At 44.7% G+C, this 21,246-nt stretch overlaps 1 protein-coding gene across 1 annotated transcript in view; it reads right to left on the reverse strand.

The window, feature by feature from the left end:
- LOC126236869 (uncharacterized) overlaps positions 1-21,246 on the reverse strand; it is a 117,108-nt gene that overhangs the window by 40,716 nt on the left and 55,146 nt on the right. Inside the window, exon 5 of the mRNA XM_049946493.1 lies at positions 9,205-9,360. Coding sequence (XP_049802450.1) covers positions 9,205-9,360 — 156 coding nt within the window. The remainder of the gene's footprint in view (positions 1-9,204; positions 9,361-21,246) is intronic.

Here is a 21,246-nt window from a genome sequence, read left to right on the forward strand (position 1 = left end):
GCAAAATTGCACAATCGGACGAACAAGAAGCAACCGCCGCTACACATCGTCGTCGTTCAAACTGCGACGGATGACGGCGACATCTTCGGGCTAAGGAAGCTCTTATGCTTTTCTGTGACCACCGAAGCTCTCCCCTTTGGTATGGACGCTGAGCCCCAGTGGTTTAGGTGACAAACTGAGGGGCATGTGGCTAATTACTGCCGCAGGTCTCCGCAGTGCGTGAAGTGCGGACGATACCCGCACCTGTGACGGACGACGAGACGAGGCGCCAACTTGCGCTCGCTGCGGAGGGCCACATGTGGCCAACTGGCGTGGCTGACAGTCTTTTGCTAGCGACGGCTCCGCTGGGGACAAGGCGCAAACCGAGCAGAAGCGACGATGACGCCGCCTAACAAAGACGGAACTGAGAGTTGAGAAGGTACCTTCCACTGCCCATAGGCGTCCGGAATACCGCGCTAGTGAGAGTGGCGCGGGGGACCGGCCGCCGCCGGTAGCAGAGCAGGCCCTGCAAGCCGCGGGAGGTGTTCGCCATGCTAGCGGCCGGGGCGGAGGATGCGATTTCGGCCTTCAAAGCCGCCACGGATGGAGAGAGGGCAGCTCTAAAGGCCACCCTTTCTGCAGAGACGGAGGAACCGTACAGCAAGCTGCGGCAACTGCGCTCGCAGTTGGGACACGATGTCCGTGCGAACGCCACAGGGGAAGGGACGACACCTGCCGCCGCTCCCCTCGCGGAGCAGCTGGCGGAGAAACACAGCGCGACGGACGCACTGAAGGAAAACACTGGTGCTGCCGCAAAAACACGGAAACCCAGTGGCTCCGAGCAGCTTTGCTCCGATGAGTGGGTCGCTACTGCTATCAAGACGCTCGAGGGCATCGGCTACGTCATCCGCTACCCAGTGGACTCTAGGCAGCGTCCCTCACTCTAACCTGTCAGCGCAGTCAACGCAGGAAGAGTGGTGCCACTACGCGACCGAACGTCTCCGGTCGTTTGGCTACGTAGCACGCCTACCACACACCGCTGGGCGATCTGGGTCTAACCCGGCGCCCAGCCACAACAGGTGCAGCGCTGCAGGAGTGTCCCACAGCTTACACAACAGCACCGCACCGTAACGGACTGACCTCTTAAGACGAAGATGGTCTTGACACGGTATTCGCTTGTATGATACCCTCTATCACTATAACGTATCCTTGTATGACTTGTCGCAGTCAGCAAGATATCAGCTACTGCTTTTACTATCCGACCCAACTATTGCAAAGGCTTTTTTTCCCGTTGGCACTTCGTCTCTCTCTCTCTCTCTCTCTCTCCCTCCCCCTCTCTCTCTCTCTTTCTCGCGCTTCTCCCCCCCCCCCCCCCCGTTGCCAATCAAATCGCTCTACCCTTCTTTCAATTTTTGACCAGATTAAAACCTCATGGTCAAGAGAAGCCAGGATTCGATTACGATTGTGGACGGGACTGTAATCAGTTACTATTGGTTGCCTTTTACAGTTACACACATTTATTTTTAAAACAGTAATTCCAGACTCAACAATAAATAAAAAATGCCACACGATATTAATGAAGGAATAAACTACTGTGTAAATGATAGTGTTTTCAGTGCGTTACAATTTAGCAAATCACCATAAAATACAGATACAAATAATGTTTAAAAAATCCACTGTGATCACGGCTGAAGGCCTTACACGCCAAGAATGGCAATAAATTAAGAATGTTTAAGAACTCGCTGCAATTTACAACTTACAGGTATTGAAATATTAAAAGATAAGTGGCCACAAACACAGTAGAAGGTATTAGACGCCTGGAGTGGCAGTAATTAAGGTTTTAACGCTTACTGCTAAAATAAAAATATCAATTTTTTTAGCAAATTATCACAATCACGGCAGAAGGCCTTACTTGCCAGGAAAGGCAATTATATAAAAAGATTTAGAGAACCTGCTTTAAAATAGCAAATACAAGCAAAGGTTAATTAAAAGGAACAAGCAACTGCTCACCAAATGGGTGAAATAAGATGATGGTGAACCTTGTAACACAACCCATACACTGCTAGATTAATTCCAGAAGGCAACTAGAACTATTAACAAGACATACATAACCTTTAATGTAGGCATTTCAAGGTATGCTAATAAATAATAAAAAAAATAAAACACAAGGACCAGTCACAGACGGTACTCCAGCAATCGACCTCTGAGAAGGTCCGACAACAAACAGTTTCGCGAGCGATGAGATAGGCAGCCAAGAGTTGCATTCACTTCACAAGATGGTAACTCAGACAAATGGCAGTCTAACGAATGACTAATGATAGTCTTGCTGAAGCTACCTGACGTCCCATAAACCAAATGCAACGATGGAACAATAGGCCAAAGCCGCAACCGGCGGTCTGCACTACGTTCTCAGAATTCTGTGTTTAGAGCGCCCGGAACGAGAAAGGAACCACTACCATATTTCCGTCCGATTCCAAAAACCCGAAAATCTGTCCAAACAAGTCACAGTACAGAACACCAGACAAACTAACAGTAACTAAAACCCCACTCGATTTGCGTGCGAGGCAAAACCGAAATATAACCAACCAGAATCAGCAACCACACGTCAGTGCGGAAACAATCCCAAAGTGAGCCAAAACCAAGTACCAAATGGGTGACATCAAATTCATTAGGTACACAAATGCACACTGAACTCACTGTGACAACTCTGACGATGGTTGGCAGAATGAAACAAATCTCTTCGCTGCTTTATTAATTCACAGTTGAGTAACCACACCATCTAATCACTGAGCCATGTGCTTTTAACACAGCAGGGTCTTCAAGTACTAAGCGGTACGCAGATCCACCAAACTGCACATGACGGTGCGATGATAATTTGTCACAACATGACATACGTCCTACGGGGCCCACACGGGTGACTGACTTCGCTCTACTTGGATTGAAATGCACTCAACTTAAAGCTTGCCGGATCCGGTTTACGACGAAGTCGTGCACCCTTGTGACCACAGCCCTTCCATCCGGAGGTCCATGCGTGCCGCAAGTGGTCCCGGCGTGTCTGGCACTGCGCGGACCTGGCTTCTCCTCCTGAGTCGCCACCGAACTGCTACACTCACACAACACGGTAAAACAACGACGTCGCCCCAAAGATAGGGCAACAGTTACTACATATCGATAACCGCAGCTGCTGCCACTAGCGGACAGGCAACGCTTGCGAAACCAAGAGGCGCCAGTCAACACGAGAAGAGGACAAACAACCGCAACCATGCCAACTAAACCATACCGTCTGGCCTGCAACAGAGGGCAAAAACCTACAAACAGCACCAACGCGAGCCGCAACACGGCTCACAGATGAGTGCTTATTAACGGTTAACCTTAACCAGACATACGCAATCACGACAGTACCCACATCTTGCGAGACCTTGCTTTAGTGAAAGCTAACCATAAGGCAGAGATGGAAATAGATTTTTTCGTGTTGGCCATTACGCCGGCGTGGGCGTGGGGGGGTGGGGGGAGGGGTGGTCCACCTGTTTTTTTAAAGCAACCTCAGGAGGCGGCCGTGCCTATTACCTGAATAAAGCGCGCAGTAAGAGACACAGTGTAACAAAAGAAGAATGAGAATTAAAAAGGCAAACGAGTAGAGCAGTTAAGATGGCAAGGCACCACAAGTGCCATAACTACAAAAGAAACGGGATCCAGACATCCCCTAAAGTCAAAATCAGTCAGCCAATCAGGAGCTCAGTTGGTCAGCGCAACTGACGAAGGTGACACGTCTGATGGCCGAAATATTGTGCCCATTGCACACTATGAACCGGCAGTATTACCCGTGGTCTGTTCGACTTTATTGACTTTTACAGTACAGTCTGTACGGTTGTAGGGCAAATTATGTTTTATACTATAAGGTGCTAAGGCTGGTTCAGCCCCAGTAACATTTTTTTTAATCACTGCAAGGTGAACTATAGACGAAGAAGCAGAAGCAGAGTCCTGAAATTAGTGAAGAAGCCTAGAAGTTTTTTTATCATTCCTAATTTATACTGATGATGTTTTGTTTTCAGGTGTTACTTAATCTAAAGCTAACAAGAATAAACCGTTTACCTCACCCACCTGTACAGCCAGCCTTCATAACCGTAACAGTATATATACATACATCACAACACATGCATGCACTAAGGATTTTTACAGTAACCAGATCTATTCCAACTGAATAAATTGTAAATACAATTTCAAATAATTTGCAGTTTCCATTGTATTCGTTCTGTTGATCATTAGTTAGCCAAACACCATGTTCCACTACCCATCGACTTTTATACTTCTGAAATCGCTTTCATTTCTGTATAGTCGTATCAACCTTATGGGGGCATTTTTAGGTTAATATATTCACTATCTATTTCATCCGTTTCACGATCAAGGTTACGTTTTGTAGGTGTACAGGGAGTGTTTAATATACTAAAGTTGTCTTTATCCATGATTCACTATTACATAAAGCTATAAAACCCAATAATCGATCTTTATTGCACTCAGTCCTCCTCACACAAAACAAAAATTGAAACACGTAGTACAAGGATTACCATCGCTACAAAAGTGCTACAAGTACGATATTGCCAGTGCCAGTGTTGTTAAGAAGAACGATGCAGTGGTTCTTTTTTTTTTTTTTTTTAATCCGGTGATACCGGGCAGGGGCTTCCAATTAAAATGTCCTCTACTATACGGGAATTACATAATATATGTGTACACGTTGTGACGTAGAAACAACGACATTTGGAAGCCTGGGTCTGGCCGTGATTGGTGCACGGATAGTGAAAGCCGTTGAGGCGAACGCTCGCGTATAGCGGAAATCCGGGCTCGAGTCCCGGTCTGCCACAAATTCTCACTGTCGTCATTCTCTTATACAGCTGATAGCTGTTCATATTTGCAACTGCGAAGACATTTCATGTGCAGTATTACAACTGTTAGATCACTGAGGTTGGAAGCAGTCGTCTCGTAAGGGCACCAAATGTTTCGACGAGTGCCGATATGTAACGAGCAATAGTTTGGAGGCCAACGGCAAACTTTTCATGACGTAAATAAACCATGGAGAGATGTTACTCACTTCACAAAGTCTAGGAGTCAGCAGTATTTAGTTGAAAAGATTGTGATTTGAAAAGATTCTCATTCTTTCTCAACTGGAATTTTGAGAATATTGACAATTGTGGTCAGACTGGGTTCGGAAAGGAGAACCCAGTTAATACTTCAGATACATGACCAATTCGTTGTAACCTGAATTACTTTTTAACGATATACGTAAGGTGACTCCTAGAAATATCAAACGATGTGAAACAAAGTACTTTCACGTACTTTATTGTTCTCGAGAAGTATAAGGAACAATTGCCCGAAATAACGTACAACACATTATTAGATACCAGCGATATCATACCGGAAGGGTTACTAGGGTGCTAGATGCCGCTATGATTGACACTAGATCCGATACGGCCGGGAGTCATATCACCGCATCCAACCTTGATTTAGGTAAGCCGTGGCTTTGCTGGATCGATTAACACGCATACAAGCTATTTTGAAAAGAACTCGGCAGACTTCCTTCGTCATTCTTGTCCTAGCTGACCCTGTACATCGTCTCTGAGAGCTCATCGTTAATAGAAAGAGGGGTCTTACACCCAACGGAAAGCGATTGTCTTATTGTCTTCCCCCGTGCTCAGTGGCTTCACTCCTCGCGGTGTGTGAGAATTACGACTTAAATGTATCTTCTTCTTGTAGGTGCCTGCAATGGATGTGTGTGTGTGTGTGTGTGTTTCTGTGGTAAATCATGATGAGGGAAGGGACGGGTTTAACCTGTTCCAGCATGTGGTCTATTCCTCTCAAGTAAAAAGGGAACGTCCGCAGCCAAGGGGCGAATCGCAATTAGCAGTGTCAGAGACTCTGATTCCCAAGACACTCTTCTCTGGAGAGGTTTGGAACGTGAGTCACATCGTTGCTGGAAAGTCTAGTGCTCTAAAACTTTACCCCAAACCCTTTCCTCAGGGATTTGAACAGGTTACTTCAGAATGGAATACAATCTTGCGTTAGCGACCTTGAATACGGGATTACGGAGGTGAGACCTGTGGTTGATAGGACCTTTAACATTATACTTCCTTTCTTGGAAGGCTAGATACATGTGTCGATGGAATTAGGCTAGACTTCGACTGAACCTTTGTTGTTTGTTACAAAGCTGTTTTCCGAACGATCCCGCAAACAATAATTATGGATCCGATCCGATTTATCATGGTCACGTGAGGATATGAACCTCAGTCCTTCCTGTAATGCATGAATCGGCGCCTGTTGCTGCAACATCTTGTCCCGGGCACTGGCTGCGTACGGGACTGGATTGCCTGGTCTTTCGGCGGCCCTGTGCTCTGCCACCACTGCAGGACTACTCGTCGGGATGAAGCTGCCTTCTTGTTCTCCGGGCATCCCACGAGCCCGCTAGAGCCCGCGCAAACAGCTGTACCCGTTCGTCCTCTAGTACGGTGTTTGGAGCTCTGGGTCGCCTCGCCAACACTTGGTCACCTCACCATCACGTGGTCACCTTCACCGGGACAAGACACCGCGCCGGATCTGCTACGGCCTTTGCTACTCGAGGAATCCATGGGGCATAACACAGCATCAGTGGGGCTAGGTAATCTCTGTCATTGACTGGAACCGCGCTGGGAGGACAAATGTAACGGCGTATTTGCCGCAATCGCTGAGTTCCCAGAGATTAACACTCGTGCCCAGTAAGACTGAATGGTTGTAAATAATACTTAAACAATAAAGGACCGTGGTACCATGGGCTGCCATCATCTGTTGCACCCATTTCCATCATCTCGATACCTTGTCACATCAACAACCCAAGTCCAGCGCCGCCATGCTCGGTGGAAGTTACGATATCCTAGATACACGCACGAGGAGTTGGATGATGTCAGCCTGTGTCAAGCCATCTTCTCACATTTTTATTCCTATTTAGATAGTGATAAGCATTTGTCTTGGCTGCCATCTTCATTCTCTTTTTTTATTCACACGATGCTTGCTTTTCTTGGTCAAATTACTTCCACGCTTAACTACTTGAGTGGTAAGGAGCACTAATGCACTTTTATTTCAATTCGATTCTGGGGAAACCTGTCATTAACTGAGTCTACAAGATCTTCTGTATCTTGTTGCTTTCGGCTCATGGGAATCACCAACTTCGGAGAACAAACAGCGTTTCGCTTGGGACAGGCGCGCTAATGGCGATTCAGAAACAGAGATCGCTATTAAAAAGGACTAAACACCAGTACTGGCTGTCCAGCCTAATTTGGGGCTCCGGAAGGACAATAGGGTTCCGCTGGACGGGCAGCCTCAACGTCCTATTCAGACAAAACAGAACGGAACGTATGGGAATCTGGGGAGGGCGACTACTTGCAGAAATTACCATTTCGTCCTGTTGTCGGACAGCACTCCAAATTTCTGATGTATTGCCACGGCTGCCCCTGTGCCGTACTTAATCCTCGATTAATTTGTAACCCTCTCTGTGGTCTCTCCTGAAATGAGGGCATGCGAAGCCGTTGATAGTGACCCTCCCGTTAGCATATAACACTCGGCTGTTTTTTTGGTGCTATTCAAGAGGAGTTGATCCTGTGCCCACACTAGGTTTCACCTCCACGTGTCGTCATCATACAGATCAAACATTGTACACACACCAGTTACAATTTCTTACACTAAGCAAAGTACAGATCCGACGCATAAAGTGCGGCAGAAAACTCATACGATTAGGCAGCTGAACACCTCCTTGGCATCACCCAGCCAACAATGGCATACGACTCTTTCTTTTCTTACTTGAAAGACATAAAGCGATAATGATGAGAGGTTCACTGTTTAATCCAAAATGGGATCTGCACTGAAGTGACAAAAGTAATGGGATACCTCCTAATGTCATATCAGACGTCCTTTTGCCCGGCGTTGTCCAGCAGCTCGACGTGGCACGGAATCAACAATAGTTGGAACTCCACTGACCCTTGCTGCCTCTATAGTCGTCCTTAATTGCGAAACAGTTGCCCGTGCAGGATTTTGTGCATGAACTGACCTCTCGATTATGTCCTATAAATGTTCGTTGGGATTCATGATTGGCAATCTGAGTGGCCAAATCATACACTCTATCTGTTCAGAATGTTCTCCAAACCAACCGCGAATAATTGTGGCCTGGTGATATGGCGCATTATTTCATAGAACTCTCATAATTGTTTGGGAACATAAAACTCTTTTCAGTCAACGATCGGCTCAAATAGACCACAGGACCCAGTCCATTTGATGTTAACACTACCCACACCATTATGGAGCCACCACCAGCTTGAACAATTGCCTTGTTGACAACTTAGCTCCATGGCTTCTTGGGGTCTGGGCCACATTCGAAACCTCGCATCAGCTCTTACCAACCGAATTCGGGCCTCATTTGACCAGGCCAGGGGTTTCCAGCCATCTACGGTCCAACCGATATAGTCACGAGGTCAGGAGTGGCACTATAGGCTATGTCATGTTGTTAGCAAAGGCACTCACGTCAGTCGTCTACTGCCATAGTCCATTAAGGCCAAATTTCGCCGCAGTGTCCCAACAGATACGTTCTTCGTACGCCCCACATTGATTTCTCTGGTTATTTCATGCAGTGTTGCTTGTCTGTTAGCACTGACAACGCCGCTGCTCTCTGTCGTTACGTGAAGGTTGTCGGCCACTGCGTTGTCCATGGTCAGAGGTAACGCATGAAATTGGATGTTCTCGGCATACTCTTGACACTGTGGATGTCGGAATATCCCGAAAAGGAATGTCCCATGCGTCTAGCTCCTACTATCATTCCACGTTCAAAGTCTCTTAATTCCCTTAGTGCTGGCATAATCACGTCTGAAACTTTTTGACATGGAATACCTGAGTACTAATGACAGCTTCACCGATGTACTGCCCTTTTATATCTTGTGTACGCTACACTACCGCCATCTGTATATGTGCATGTCGCTATCCCTAGACTTCTGAAGTTTGTCTTCAGATTACCATACGAATAATCCATCTCGGGTCGTCCCTCTCTATTTGTGGAGACGCAAAGAGCCTCAAAATTTCTGGAAAATATGGTGACTGACTAGAGTTCTGTGAAGCATTCAAAGTTTCGTAAATTATTGGTGTTACCATGGAGAGCTTTACTTTTATTAAAATGAAGCTTTGGCACAATGTATCATTAGATTAACCATCACCTACCTGCAGGAGCGTCTGCCTTGACAAGGAGTACATTTTTCCAACTGTTATCTCCATCGGCTGTGAAGCCCTGAGCATGAAGATGAGCACCGAGCGCTTGAAACGTGCGCTGCCATCTGGCCAGTTGCAGCTGAACGCGGAATTGGTCAGACGCTCGCTCTGGAAAAGGGCAAGGGAAGATTGGATGCTGTGAAATCTACATATTCTATTGGTGGTAAACAAACAGAATTCAGTTAATACAGGCATATAGAAACCTTATTGGATGAGAAATTTAAAACTTAAAAACTTTTTCCTGTGGTGAACTGACTTAAATAATGTTAAGTTTTTCTTCCGACCATTGGACTACGACGCCAGTACTCTTTGAACAAGTAAAAGGACGATTTTTTAATACAAGTTCAGTGTGAGTTACTGGGTTGAGATACGTGGAGCAACAAAAACAACTGGACTTGTATGAAGAATTTAGATCAACCCTAGCAGTGCAACCTACATAAACAGGGTACTTAACAGATAAATGCCTCCACTCGAAACACCTTTATGTTGATGAACGAAATAGAAAATGGAGCAAAAGAAATGTCTGCAGAGGGACCAAACACTTCCGTATAAAATGACGTTCGCGTACGCCAATCCGGTATTAAATCCTATCATTCAAATCGTCTATCACACGTATTAATAGCTTTATGCCTGCAATTTCAGCTTATGCACGATGTTAAGTATAGCACAGACTGTACCAAATGGATTTTCAAACTTTAATTCTGGAGGAAGGTAATGACAGAAGCTCTTTATAATGTAAAGTTTTCAGAGAGGAGGCGATACTACGTAATAACGAATACTAACTGCCGCATTTCAGGATCGCAGACATCAACTAAAACCCTCCAGAACGTTTATGGTTTCTAGAAAGTGAATGTTTAGTGTTACCTGTTGCACGGTCGTCGAGTCGCTAGGGCTTCCTTTTTCGTAGAAATCACTACCAGTGGTTTATTAGAAATTTATACTTACCCACAAATTGAAATTTGGAAAAAGTAAATAGGAACAAGATTGCTTTAATGCAGGATAGAGCTCATTAACGTTCCTGGCTATCAAAAAGGTCTACTGTGTTGCTTGGCAGGTAACCTAGAGGCCCAAAAATTTGCGGTACACTCCTTACGTGCGAAAGTGGCGTATCGGTCACTATCTGAATAAACGTATGTTTACATCAGTCAGTGAACAGTAAATTGTGATTTGTCCAGGCATCGCCTTTATGACGGCTTGAACTCTACTAGCGACACAGTTAACTTGGTATTTGATTGCCTGTGGACGAATGACAGCCTGTTCTTCGTTAATAGACAAGGTAGGAATGTTGTATGTTGAGGTCTGGAGCGATTTCGGGGTTCTAACTAGGCCCGTGTGTGTTCCATTAGGTTCAGGTCGGGATATTGGAAAGAGCAGCCCATTTCAAGAATAGTATTGTCCTCAAAACATTCCCTCACACTTGCTGCTCTATGACAGTACACATTGTCTTTTTAATACCAACAGGCATCGTCTGTGCACTGTTCCTCTATTGTACGGTGTACACAATGCTGTAAAATGCGTTCACATCCCGCCGAATTTAGCGTTTTCTTGAGCGCAGTATGGGGACCACACCCTAACCGCGAGAAACAGCCCCGTACGTAAGTATCACCCCCTTCGCACGTTACTGTTGGAAGTACACATGATGACAGGTAACTTGCTCCAGGCTTTCACCGAGCCCAAACCTTTCCATCGGACTGTGTGGTTCATCACTCCAAATCATCGTTTTGTATTCATCCACTGTTCGGTAGCGTCGCTCTTTATACTATCTTAAACGTTGCGTAGCATTGATTACAGAAATTTGTGGCTTATGAAGAACATCTAGACCGCCGTAGTTCATTCTTTTTAATCCATGCGCAGAGTTATTGTGATGTCAGGAGTGCTTGAAGCACACTGGACATCACGAATGATGCTTTCCGCATTGGTTTCATGCGATTGTTCGACGGTCCTTGTCTGCCAGTACACGTGATCTTCGTGACCTTGGTTCAGCTGTGGCTGTAGCTCCGCGTCTCCACTTAACAATCACTTAAGCAACAACTTAGGCTGCTTTCAGACATCACTGAGCTCTCCTGAGCGACCCGTTCTATTGTTCTTGCTTCACCACTGAACACACAATACACCTCGCCTTCTCTTGTACTGTCGGGGCCACCTCTAATGACGTGTAGTGGTCAATTCCCAATTACGTAAAGGTTTCCCGATAGTTTTTATTATTTTGAGTACGAACGTAGGACAAACTATAAGAACTCTCGAAGAAAGATGTAAGGATTACAAACGTTACACACGAGTCCAGCAGACAACTAGTTCAGCTGTGACCGAACAATGCCTTTCAGTGAGCACAAAGATACCACACCATCGTAACGGAGCCGGCTACTAATTTCAGGGAAGGTGTATTGAGGGAGGCAGTAGAAGTTAAATTGGCACATACTTTCATTAACAGAGAAAGAGGCCTTGGATTAAGTGCAGCACAGGAATCGGCTAATAGTTCGGCTAAATACATCGGAAAACACCTCAATAGCTCTCTGCTTTCTCGTTTATGAAGTAGTTTTTGCAGAATGGCAATCCTTACCGTTTTCTTATTCGTAGCTTTGTTTATAGCGCTGGCAAAGAATTTCTGTTGGTTCTGTATTTCTGTTGAACGACTCGTCCTTTAAAGACGGCTACGACGGCACGCAGTGTGTGCAGTTCGTTTACAACGCCTTGAACGGGAGCTATCTCTGGGTCGGCTGAGGTCGGTAGACATCGGTCGATTTCGGGCCGCGTATGTTTTGTGCCCGGCCGCTGAGAATAACAGCGATGTAACAAGATAATTCTTTTGTATACAGGAAACATAATTGCGAAGGGATTGTTGTGCCGTGTCGTGCTAAACCAGAGTTCACCAGCAACAAAATCAGAAATCCCCCGCCCCCAACAGCTGCATTTTTTAAAGAATCGAATTCTCATTTTAAAAACAGCATCAGCAGCTCCGTTTTAAGAAAAGTTAGTTTCTCATGCATCTCAATGTTTATGACGACGTGTCTGCTGAACTGTGTGTCGTACAGTGATAAATTTTGATAGTGTATTCAATGGTATAGAAGGGCATTGTCTGCAAAATATTTTCCGAGTAATTAGCAAAGAAATGGTTAAACGTCATGTCTGATGCTGAAGTTTTACCACAGCTAAACTGTAGAGTAAGCGGTAAGATTTTTCTTTTCATTATTTTGTGCGGGGTGTCAACGAAAAAATTTTCGAAGACGTTCAAAACTGTGTTTGAAGTTTTCTTCGAGTCGCCAAATGCTTCCGTTCCCAAACACTCGATGAGTATACGCTGGTTAAATTACGCGGCATAAGTAATGCTGCCTCGATGCATACACGCAGTTTCTAACATAAATACGCGTTATTGTGGTGTATCTTTAACGTAAGACTGTATCTCTTAATGAGTAGAATACAGTCCGTTCCATAACTGTGTGAAATACTGCCCGTGAATGCCGTTAGTAAGACAACGTCCAGCTGGAAACGTACCTTGTGTACCGTCTTAAGTCATTTAGTATGACAGGAGTGCATACCAAGAGGGATGGTCGATATCTAGTCAAATCACAGGAACAATCTTTTGAAGCTATAAATTCCATTATACATGGGCTCTAAAAACCTTAAGAGCTATGAGCACTTCTTCATCTTCGGTTGCATGATACAAGTATCTTCTACTATAAATTCTTTGTTTTCCACATTTAGGGAAGAAATAGTAATGGTCAAAACAAGAAATAATTTTTTAATAAACATGGTATCTAAAACGCATAGCATCAGAGATATGACCACTTTTTTCAGTAGAAGATTTATATGTCCCACAAGTGCGAGGATGGACAAGTGCTCACAGATCTTAAGGTATGTACTTAAGAGCACATGTTTACACAACAATTTCTTCTTGTTTTGGTCTATATTACTTCCTTTCAAAATATACAAGGCAAAGAGCTTGCAATAGAAGAGATGTGTTTCACATTACCAAAGACGAAGAAGAGCACATAACGTTTTTGCTTCCAATGATCGTTCCAGTCATTTCCCTCAATACTGACCATTCCTCCAGTGACAGAGTGTATAGGTACATGCACTGAAGTGCACTGCTTGCTCCCCCACACCTATAGTCTCCCATGGCTGTCTATGTGTCCGGGGTTTGGAAAATGAATCTTGTTTCCTCCGATCCCCCGCAGAAAACTCGGTCATAAATGTCGTGAACAAACTACGTCGTTCACAGTTTATATGAAGTCCAGAGAGCGGACAAGGAAATCTGTGCTCGAAGTCCAACGAAAACAACAAGGGAACTTGTCGGAATATTGTGTAAAGAGAAACTGGTAACTCTATTGCAAATGTGAAATGCTGTAAATCATATTCCCAAGCTGAATGGCACCACCTTGTTGTGTTTTCCCAGTAATGCAAGTGTTAGCTTTCCACTGACGAACCTGGCACTTCATGTGTGACTCTGATTATATGAGCTTCGTTCGAGATGATTACCCTCTTCCCACCAACAAAGGTGTCGAGGATTCATCAGCAGTTGTTACCTGTCACCAGTCGACGACGGTTCGGTTCCGTCACCGCTGCGCTAACTTAATTCGCTTATGCCGACTTCTGTGAGCTCAGGGATCACTAATTCGCTTTGGACAGCAAGTGAAACTGAAACTTGCCATTAGTCACATGTAGCCTCTCTATTCATGTGCTACATTATTGCTGGTAAGAACTTCGCAGCTAAACATTTTCGTTTCACATCAATTTGTTATTAAATGCACAATATTACCCGTTTCGGTCTTGTGTCATCATCAGATCATTAGCAGTACTATGAGGATAAATGTTAAATACTTTATACACAGGTACATGAACACCTGCATGTACACAACATTTGACGTTGCTAATCATATCAGGATACTCCTAATGATCGGATGGTGGCAGAAAGGCGGATAACTATTAATTATATGCCAGATATGATAGCTGACTCGAAAGCAGACTTTATGTATTTGAATGAAAAATTTTTACGTCACTGATTCTTGATAGTCTTTATTTTCTATGTTGGCTGTTGGGAGAAACATTTTTGATTCTACACTCACATAGCCTAGTACAAGGAAGACATTGCAAGTGTTGCGTTTCAGTTACATGCGTACACCTTCCTCCAAAACCAGTAACTGGAATGAATCGCTCTTTTTCTTGGCAACTGCAACGGAATGTATGCTCAGATAGACTATCCTGCGATTCGAAGACTCACAGAGTCGTGTGAAGTCACTTTTAATCACCGACTAGCCGCTCATTAAACACGGAAAATGGCCATAATCACGTAATTCGATAGCTCGTTAAATTTACGCAACTCGTAGCATTAAGCGTGTTACATTCATTTGGAAACAGACGTAAATATTTGAAAGGGCGGGAGGGTGAGAGACAGAAGCAAACAAATTCGAAACTGATTGCCAGCGCAGTACAAAATTCGGCCTCTGTAAACGCATGTTACTGCACCTTATTTAGGTCAGTCAATCACAGAACATTCGACTGCATACATATCGTTTAGTAATTTAGTATGAAATGGAGAGAGATGGAAAATTCAGTTCAGTGCCACAGAACGAAAATTTAACATGAGCCAACCCACTGTTACATATTGGCATGATTTTATATCTTCTGGGGAAGAGAAAATTCGTCACAAATTTCTCACGATGAACCAACGCATGTTGTTGTGTGGTTACTCTGATGATAAATCCTGAGTACATTTGTTTCAGTTTATTAGAACGTGAGCAATCACTTAATTGAAAAATATTTGTCGCAAGTAGACTTAAACTTCTAATGATAAATGATATTTGATCAACTGGGATCTTCGGTGCTCCTTAGAGATGTGTTTGCCGTAACAGACACCGGACAATCTGATGACATATTGGTTCAGCAATGGCAAGCAAACTACATTTTTAATGTGGGGACAAGAAGACCCCTTCAGTGACTAGGTTTAGCGTGAATGAGAAATACTATTTCTGCTAAACCATTAAGCATATTTGTATACCGATAATGTGCGTAGGTGTGTTAGGCAGTCAGTGCTACGTTGTTGTGCAATAAGAAATAATTCATGAATATTACTACGCAAAGTAGTAAGTATGGACCCAGTTCCTTAGGTCCTGCTCCATGGTAACGATTTCGGTCTTTTAATTTTGAGAAAAAAGTCATGAGCCGGAAAGATATTAGTTGCACTTTCTTCTGAGACCACTTATGAACATAGAGCGATTAGAGGCATGGACTGCGAAGACGGGTTTTACCTTTTCTGCAGACAAATGTGTGTGTGTTCACTTTAATCGTTCTCGAAGTGCTTTTACCTCCCCTGAATTACGTCTGAGGGACACCATTCTTCCTTTTAGAGACACTGTGAGGTTCCTGGGCCTCACTTTTGGTTCCAAGTTGTCGTGGTTGCCGCACCTTAATGACCTCAAGGTGCGGGCCCTGAAGGCACTGAATATTTTGAAGTGTCTGAGCCATCGGTCCTGGGGAGCAGATCGGGCGCGTCTGCTGCAGTTTTATAGGGCTTTCGTCCGGTAGCGTCTTGACTATGGATGCACCGTGTATGGGTCAGCGAGGCCTTCGTATCTGAAGATTCTTGACGCAGTGCACCATGAGGGTATCAGGCCGCTCGCCATCCGGCGGAAACTCCTCATGGTGCGACGGGCGTGTCAATTCCTTGCCTGTCCTACCTCCCCTGCGTACCCTACTGTTGCCCGACCGCCTATGGAACGTCTCTTTTTCCAGTCGTCCCAGGGCAACGAGACCATTTGGGATTCGTGCCAAGCATTTGCTTGAGTTCCTTGGTGCGGAGCGTGTGGCACCCCAACTCCAGGGTTTTACCCGCCTGCCTCCCTGGTTGCTCCAGAGGCCCAGCGTCATTTTAGACTTGTCAGAGTACCGGAGGAGCTACACTCCTGCGTTTGTTTTTACCTCCTTATTTTACGATATTTTAAATCAGCATCCCGACCATGTACCAGTATTTATGGATGGCTCTAAACAGGGGGACTATGTTGGTTGTGCTGTTGTTTTCCCTGATCGAGTCGTCAAGTTACGGCTTCCTGCGGCGTTTACCATCTTTGATGCCGAATTGTTTGCGATTTTGCGGGAATTGGAGCGGATGAGATGTGTTCCCAGTCTTAAGTTTCTCATCTGTTCTGACTCCCTGAGTGCCCTTCAGACCATGCAACACTTGTACCCAGCGGATACGGTCGTCCAGAACATCCATGATGCCCTACTCCAACTGCAAAGGCAGGGGAAGGAGGTTTCTTTCTGCTGGGTGCCGGGGCACGTGGGTATTAGGGAAACGAACTGGCGGATGAGGCTGCCAAAGATGCATGTTCCCTCCCTCACGTTGTTGAATGTGCCGTCCCCCTCCATGCTGTTACCTCCATTTTGCGTTTTCGTGTTATGCGTCAATGGGAAGAGGAGTGGCTGGCAGTTGGTGAAAATAAGCTGCGTCTGGTCAAGGCCACCACGTGGCCATGGCGTACGTCCTACCAGACATGAGGCGGGATGAGGTTCTCCTCACTCGCCTCCGCATCGGGCACAGTCCCTTAACGCATGGTTTTTTACTCCACCGGGAGGACCCCCCAATCTGCAGTGCTTGTGGCGTCCAGATTACTGTCCGCCATATTTTACTTGACTGTCCTTTATTCTCTGACCAGAGGGAGGTGGTTTCCTTGCAACCGGATTTGCCCTCTATTTTGCAAGACGACGCAACGACTGTGGTTAAGGTCTTACGGTTTTGTGTCCTGTCCAATTTGTTGCCTCGGATTTTAGGGAGAGGATTTTAATGTGCTGCTGGGTGACTGGCTCACCCAGGTTTTAGGTAAGAGGTCCGCCAGTCACGATTACCTACTTGTTTCACTTCGATTTCTGTTCTCTTTTCCTTGTGTTTACTTTCCTTTTTTAGTGCGTTTCTTTTCCTCTTGTTTTGCCTATGTATGTGAGGATTTGGAACTGCGTCAGGCCTGTGTCTTTTAGCCGTTCTCCTTGTTCGCTGTCCGTCTTCGTCCCTTCACCGCATGTGCTCTTGTTTCTATGCGTTTGGGCACTGATGACCACGCTGTTTAGCGCCAGAAAACCTCAAACCACACACACACTGAACATAGATTTACTGCACACAGCTGTTACGGATAATGCTCATTGCTATTTTACACGCACTGTGCGTTCCATCTTAAAGGAAAAAATGAAAACATAATTTGATTGAAAAAGTAGAAAGTGCAGGGGCTAGATTCAAGGGAGCAGTGAATGAAGGTGGCTTTCAGAAAACATTTGGTATAGTGACAGAACGTGAACCCCATTAGCACTTCTCCTTGCGGTGAGTTACGACGCACGGAATGAAAAATGGAACGAACAGAGAGAAAGGAGGAAAGGCCGGGTCGTAGTTGGACATATCAGACGTTCAACATTGTCTGACAGATAGTTGCCTCAAAGACACAGTTCCAAGCAAAAACTGAAGACCTGAAATAAAAAAGGCTCTAAGTGGAATTGGATTTTGAAGTTCTGTGTGAAATGATATCTACGTGCCAAGCCCAAAAACATATGAAAGGCTCAAATTGCCATTGAAGGAAACGTAATTCCAAATGCAAGCAACGGATGGCATGACGCTTATTAGCCACTGCTGTTACCACATGTAAGGCTCTATGTTCAGCGCGTTTACAGCTCGGTGCCAGATAAAATGGAGGAGGCAGCAGATGCTTGTAACAGTCTGAGTGTACAAAAACGACGTATTATAGGAGAAGTTGCTGTGACAGCAACGAGGAGAAAACTGCAAAATGAATGGAATGAATTATTAAGTTCAAGTAATAAATGTATTGCTAGAAAAACCTGCGTGTCATACGAGGTAAGTCTCATTACTGATCGATAACCTACTCCATAACTGGACAGAATGTTTATTCTAGCTTTACCAAACGTTCCAAGTACATGATACAATCGCCATGACAAATAAAGCCATTTATAGTCAGCAACGTGAATTCGTCTGACTTCTTATATTTCAAGGAAACAGCAGATTGCTATATACAGACAGCAAATCTAAACGTATCCGAAGTCCGCAGCTCGTGGTCGTGCGATAGTGTTCTCGCTTCCCACGCCCGGGTTCCCGGGTTCGATTCCCGGCGGGGTCAGGGATTTTCTCTGCCTCGTGATGACTGGGTGTTGTGTGATGTCCTTACGTTAGTTAGGTTTAAGTAGGTCTAAGTTCTAGCGGACTGATGACCATAGATGTTAAGTCCCATAGTGCTCAGAGCCAACATATCCGAAGTACAGAGGCTGAGGTTAGACAAACATAAGCCTCATGGAGTTAAGATCAGGAGAAGTTTAAATGAAATGGAAGCCTGAGAAGGTATCCCTATTTTGAGGAAAGCTGTACGAGTAAAGGACATCAAGAAAATACAGCTACCTTCCCTGGATGTTTCAAGCCACATCTGTGAAGAAAAGAAGGAACGTTTGATTGAAGTGACGCAGTACCTGACAAATAATGACCACGGAGGGTTATACAAAAGCATAATTAACTTCCAGTATGCTTTTGCTGAGTACTGAACAGTGTTACTGAGAGCTTTTCATTACGTTTCCACTTTCAGTAAGTTTTTTATACTGTAACAATACAATGTTTGTAATTTTCTTTGGAAATTAGAGCTTTACTATGCTTAACTTTCAAATAAATCATATTAATCGTGCAATTATGACCGTTAATTACCTAGTGTACTAAACACTCATATTCCTGAAATTTATAATTTTGGCACTTAGAGGCTTTTTTGTTTCAAGTCTGCAACTGCTGGCAACCAAAATGCTATTCGTACATTTGCTGAAGTACAGCGTCATTCTTAAGTTCCTTACCCTGGCTCAAATGTGGAACATATACATCTCTGGGGGAATTTGGAGGGTAGGGTGGGTGTCAGAAACCGTATCTCACACTCCACCAGTCTCTGAAATGAGGGCGTGTTGTACTCCTACCCGTCACCTACCCCCACCCGCCTCCCTTGCCGCCAAATCTCGCTTGATGTGTTTGATACTATTAAAGAAAAGTGATCATTGTTAATGGTGATATGAGCTACCCATAATTTTTTGTGCTCGAAACGAAGATGACTTCTTGTTTCTGCTCTTCAATTGTTGTAAAACGTTTTTCGATTCCTACAGATAAAACACGGCTACCTCCGAGTCAACTGCTTCCGCACAGATGTGAGCTAGAAGACCTCGACTGTGGAGACGTGTGATGCTGCCGTAAGAAACAATGACATTCAGCATGGTAAAAGATAAGCCTTCACTGCTGGAACAAGTACACATCACCTATTTATTCATCACCTTTTAAACGATGGGACCGATGACCTCGCTGTTTGGTTCCCTCCCACAAATCAACCAACCAACAAACCCTTCAACAACGACATTTTTCAAGTTGAATAAAACTTCTGTGTAGACATCTACTGAAGAAATTTCAGGTTGGCATGCGATAAGAAAATGTAAATTATGATAAAGACATTTAGAAGGCTACATGAAATTATACGAGAGGCTATGGCCCCTGCAAGCGAATTATTTAAATTCTAGAATTGGCTGCTTTACTTCAGCAGTTATATTTTATTGTTATATAGATTTATCCACCGACATTCCTGCAAATTTCATACGGATTATAAGCAAAACAGACTCGGATAAGTTTTAAATATTTATTGGCTGAAGCAGCAGAAGCTACAGTGACAGCTTATTCAGCGCGTGTGTGTTTCGCGGTAGTAACTATAATCTTCTGTTTAGTGGCAAAAGGTTTTTAATTCTTCTGTAAATTTATTTAAGAGTTTTTAAAGTATACTGACGGAGAAAATTCTCAACAACAAAAAATAGTTAATGTAAAATAATGATATTTCGTGAATAACTTATTTAAGTGATTAATATTGAATGATCACAGGCTAATGTAAGAGCGAGACAAGCCATTGCAAATATGAAATGCTGGCACATTAATATCCGGTAACCACCAGAACGTCGAATGCGAACATGCAAACGTGCATGCATTGTGTTGTACAAGTGTCTGATGTCAGTTTGTGGGGTGATGTTCCATGTCTGTTACACTTGCTTGGTCAATACAGGGATGGTTGCCGGCCGGTGTGGCCAAGCGGTTAAAGGCGCTACAGTCTGGAACCGCGCGACCGCTACGGTGGCAGGTTCGAATCCTGCCTCGGGCATGGATGTGTGTGATGTCCTTAGGTTAGTTAGGTTTAAGTAGTTCTAAGTTCTAGGGGAGTGATGACCTTAGAAGTTAAGTCCCATAGTGCTCAGAGCCATTTGAATTTGAACAGGGATGGTTAATGCTCTTTGTGGATAACGCTAGAGTTGTCTTCGGATTATGTTCCATACCTGCTGACTGGAGACAGATCTGGTGATCGAGCAGCAAATACACCGTGTCAACACACTGTAGATCATGTTGGGCTACAGTAGTTATCCCGCTGGAAAAAAAAGAACGCCTGTAATGCTGTTCATGAATGGCAGCACAACAGGTCGAACCGCCAGACTGGCGTACAATTGCGGCGTCAGAGTGCGTGGGATAACCACTAGAATTTTCCTGCTGTCGTACAAAATCTCACCCCAGAGCATAGCTCCAGGTGTAGGTCCAGTGTGTCCAGCACGCAGACAGGTTGGTTACAGGCCCTCAACTGGCCTCTTTCTAACCAACACACGGCCATCACTCGCACCGAGACCGAATCAGCCTTCAACAGAAAACACAGCAGACCTACACCCGGCCCTCCAATGAACGCACGCTGGACACCATTGTAGTCGCAAATGGCGGTGATCTGAGGTCAGTGGAATACAGGCTATAAGGAGTCTGGCTCGGAGCTGTCCTTGAAGTAACCGATTTGTAACAGTTCGTTGTCTCACTGTGGTACCAACTGCTGCTCAGATTTCTTTTTCAGATGCAATACGATGCGCCAAGGCCATACGCCGAACACGATGGTCTTCCCTTTTGGTAGTATCATTTGGCCATCCGGAGTCTGATCCTCTTGAGGCCATAGATTCCCGTGATCACCA

The sequence above is a fragment of the Schistocerca nitens genome, chromosome 1, assembly GCF_023898315.1.
Source record: "Schistocerca nitens isolate TAMUIC-IGC-003100 chromosome 1, iqSchNite1.1, whole genome shotgun sequence".
Taxonomy (NCBI): domain Eukaryota; kingdom Metazoa; phylum Arthropoda; class Insecta; order Orthoptera; family Acrididae; genus Schistocerca; species Schistocerca nitens.